The sequence below is a fragment of the Merops nubicus genome, unplaced genomic scaffold (genome assembly GCF_000691845.1).
Source record: "Merops nubicus isolate BGI_N331 unplaced genomic scaffold, ASM69184v1 scaffold18709, whole genome shotgun sequence".
In the NCBI taxonomy this organism is placed as follows: domain Eukaryota; kingdom Metazoa; phylum Chordata; class Aves; order Coraciiformes; family Meropidae; genus Merops; species Merops nubicus.
The window spans coordinates 29801-33944 of NW_008629170.1; the positions used below are offsets into that span (position 1 = coordinate 29801).

The window sequence follows — 4144 nt, forward strand, 5'->3', positions numbered from 1 at the left end:
ATCTACAGTGCCGTTGGAACAAGCTGAGTGGTCAATCCGCAGCGTCGGGCAGCCGTGGTGGATAGCTCGGGTTTTGCTTATTTTCATTTTGTGGGGTTTTGTTTATACTTTGGAGAGAAATAAAACCATAGACGGTTAAAGATATGTTTTATGTTACACCATTTTACACCAACATGGACCGCTTGGACTGGACTTATATTTATGTTGTATTAAGATACTAATCTATATATTGGTTATAACAGCATCTAGCAAAAAAAAAAACACCCACAAAAAAATCCAGGCCCCATGTTGGACTGAGGTTTGCTTCTCAAGGAGGAGAGATTTTGTTGTCTATGGCAATTTCCTTGTACAGCTTGTATCTTTTTTTTTTAATTTTATTTTGTTTTGTTTTGGTTTTTTTCTGTTTGCGGTAACTTTTGTAATATATTTTTTTGGTTTGCAAGACCCCCATCCAAGTACATTCCTGTATAAAGTATTTTGCACTATTTAAAAAAGAAGAAAAGAAAAGAAACAAACTCATATTGATGAAGTCAGGTTTGTGCAATAAAATGGATAGTCACAATGTTCATCATTGTACCTGTAATGTAACTAATTTCAATTGTACTATTTTAAATATGTAAAATAAATTTTCACCATGAGCATGTTTTAATGAGGTAAAATAACTAGTTTGACCCTTTTTTGGTTTGTTTTGGGTTTTTTTTTGTTTTTGTTTATAACATTATGTTGCTTATTTAACAAATGTGTGGATATATATTTTTCTTTTCTGATTTTTAGAAATTTGTCAGTCTGAAATGACTAATGCAAGAAAATGTTTTTTGGTATTAAATACAGAAGGTACAACCCTCTTTTCAGTAATACCTGTTGATTTCTTTTAACATTTAAAATTACTAGATGGTAATGCATGATGTATGCTACAATTTGTGTTACCTTACGTGAGTACCTCAAGGTGCAGAATTGAACACAAGGAAAGATTTTGTGGCAGATTCACTAAAAATAATAATTTGATATCCACTGTAGTTTCAGTCAGCAGAAATGATGACTTGACCTGTCAGTTAGTAATGAATGCTGATATAAATGTCATGTTAAGCCAAAGGAATTGCTTAGCATGTCTCTTGCACAACTGCCGTGGCCATTCCCGGGTTCCTCTAACCACAATATGCAACCGTGTGCCCTTAAATTCATCCATGGCACCAGGTCCCTGGTGAAGACTGATTTAATGGCAGCTGTATAGTCAAAATTCTCAATCAAATTATGTAGTGGGATGAACTGTGGCCAGGAAGGCGTTAAGTAGGTGAAAGACACATGCATTGCACTTCTCTCTTTTTCCCTGCAGTGAGATTTAAAGTCTTAAATCATGTTTTCAAACAGCTAAAACAACCCTGAAACAAAAAAGATGCGTTAATAATAGAAGTCCTGTGGCTAAAAAATGACCTGGAGCTGGTGTTATAGTCAGCCCTGTGTAGTCTGCCAGATCATATTGACTAATCAGTACAAGTAATAAAACTGTTTCTTCTGTTGACAAATACTGTACACAAAAATATGTGGTTGATCCAGTAGTGTTGGCATCATGTATTATTCACCGATAGGTCAGGGAGTCCATCAGCCACATTCTTGACTCTTACCATGTCTCAAAGGAAAATGTAACAGCCCTGAAGTGTTGGATAATTTCCCCTGCTCTGCACTTCTAATTTGGACCTCCTCCAGAAACACCCAAACCAGACAGCACTTAGGGTCTGGCTGAGATGTGCTGGGTGCTCTGGCGCTCCTCGTGCTCAAACATGACTGACTGAGCCAGCTGTTTGCAGTGGAGACACTGGTCCCTGTTGCAAAACCAAAAACCGCTTAGGAATGCAGTGTTCACAGGGAGCGTCGGCTGTGCGGGGCACCCTTTGAGTCCCACCTTGCTAACGTACTGCCTTTTATTGGCACCGCAGGTGACCGTTGGATTACATGCAACTTGCTTTGTAAAATGTGCCAAGGTACTGTAGACTCGACATGTGCCAAGCATTGGGCTTAAACATGCAAATCAAATTTGCATGACTTAAAGGTGGGCAGATGCTTTGAACCTGGATCCCAGCTCATCACACTGCTGTTTTGAAAGCTTTCTGCTTTGGACAACATACCCTTTCCCAAATACACCCCCAACCTGTCCACTGTTGAAACCCAATGAAATCCATATTAAGAACTCTTTTCTTTTTTTCTTAATTTTTTATGTTTGCTTTGGTGTGCAGTTTCTGTTGTCAGCACAGCATTGCTCTTACAAAGGGTGACATGGTCTATTTTTTTGTTCTTGTTTTTCCAAGAGCAAGGTCATAGGAGCAGTAATGAGGGGTGAAAAATGTACTGGAAATCATGCCTGCTGTGACACTAGTCAAAAAAACATGAGCTGACTGATGTCCTCTCTGACTGGACTGGCAAAATCAAATGGGGAATTCTTGGTCTTGAGAGGCACAGCAGAGCCTTTCATTCTAGGAAATTACATCTCTTGGAAAGTTAATGATGTAGCTTCTACTTGTTGAGCTATTAATGTTCTGAGCAACATGTAAGGAGCAACACCTTGAACGTCTTTAATTTTTCTTTTATTTGCTCTACTGCATAATCTATTAAGACTATACTCATGTATTTGCATTTGTTTCACTGCTTCTAACCAACAAGACCGAGGAAAGAATTAACCTGTTAACTGTAGCAAAAATAAAAGAACTTTCTATTTGTGGCAATGCAAGACAAAGTCCCTAAAACCAGATGAGCAAATTCTAGTTGCCTGCTTCCATCATGGGCATTTTTTTTCCTGATCCATGCATTTAAACGGCAAGTGTGGCACAACATCTGCTTTGCAGAACTGTTTGGTTTGGTTTTTACCTTCAACTCTCATTGCTCAGATTGAGATGGGCGTATTGCCGGTGGCTTTCACCTTCTAGGGAATTGCAGTAATCGCAAATGTGGATGCTGGTTCCCCTTTCCAAATCCTTCCTTCCTGCTATGATTTGCCATTTGATTGCTGCATTTTTTGGTACAACAGGAAGTCATGTTCATGGCATACCCTGCGCATGAGAAAGCGGGCGGAAAAGGAGAGCAGTGGCAAAAATGAAGCCAATGGGCCACGTAAATCCAAGGATATTCTGGGGAACAAAGTCTCTGTTAAAGTGAGTAAGGCCATCTGAAAGCTGTGTGCTGCTCTCCTGCTTCCCATCCTTTTCACCCCCTATAGCATCCTCTCCTGAGAGAGGGAGGGGGCGGCGATTTTGGGTTTGGTTTTTTGTGTTGGCTTTTTTTTTTTTTCACTTTAGTTATCTTTTTTTTTCTTTTTTGTAGTATCCATTTTAGCAGGATTTTTGCATGCAAGATAAAATGCAGCCTTTGTTTTTCGTTTTCTTTTTCCTGGCATCCCACAAGCAAGTAAGTAATCTTCATTAAAAAAGCAATTATATATGTGGTTAAATAACTGTTCTTAAAATTGGGACAATAGTGATTTACAGACCTCTGGCCCAGCCCAATCTGCAACTCCATCGGAGCAACTGCAGCAGTGAGAAGGCCACTGGGTGAACCAATGGACTTACTGAAGTTGATGAGTTTTCTTTAGGTCGATATTTCACAACATCTTAAGATAAGGGGTTCTCAAGCTTGAGATACTTAAGATTTATGGCCTGGGGAGATGGTCTCAATGACCTTTTTCTTTCCATATTATCAGACAGGGCAGAAATGCTGACTCTGTCTTGCCAGGAGAGGGTCTCGTGTGTGTGTGTGTCTGTGTGTCTGTCTCTCTCGGAGATCTCCCAGTATGGAAAAGGTTGAGAACTGTGGGGTTAAGCTCCGTCTTCTGCCCTGGGTGCCTGACTACTGTGCTCCAATTCAGAGGACCCATCCCTATAAGCCGTCTGTGAGGCCTGCTCAGGACTAATCTGGGGCTTTCCCTCCCAGCAGAGGCAAGCAAACGCTTGTTGTGATTTTGACACAACCAAAGCCCAGCCTTGATTCAGGAAAGCACTTGAGCATGTCCATTGGATCCACCCCTCCCCGGGAGAGCCTGTGATGAAGTGTTTTCCTCTGCGGAGGCTTTCTGTCTTGTAAGCCCTGTGGCAGAGCCGTGGCACGTGAGGAGGGAGGAGCCCTACGGGTGCCCCCCCAGCCCCTCTGCAGCCCCCCG

The 4144-nt window shown here is 41.1% G+C and overlaps 1 protein-coding gene across 1 annotated transcript in view; it reads left to right on the forward strand.

Annotated features, from left to right (window-relative positions):
- Positions 1 to 3143, forward strand: part of LOC103779286 (kalirin-like) — a gene marked incomplete at both ends in the record, with an annotated part of 31024 nt that extends 27881 nt beyond the window's left edge. Inside the window, one exon of the mRNA XM_008946913.1 lies at positions 3020 to 3143. Within this exon, the coding sequence (XP_008945161.1) occupies positions 3020 to 3143 (124 nt within the window). The remainder of the gene's footprint in view (positions 1 to 3019) is intronic.
- Between the last annotated feature and the right edge of the window lie 1001 nt (positions 3144 to 4144).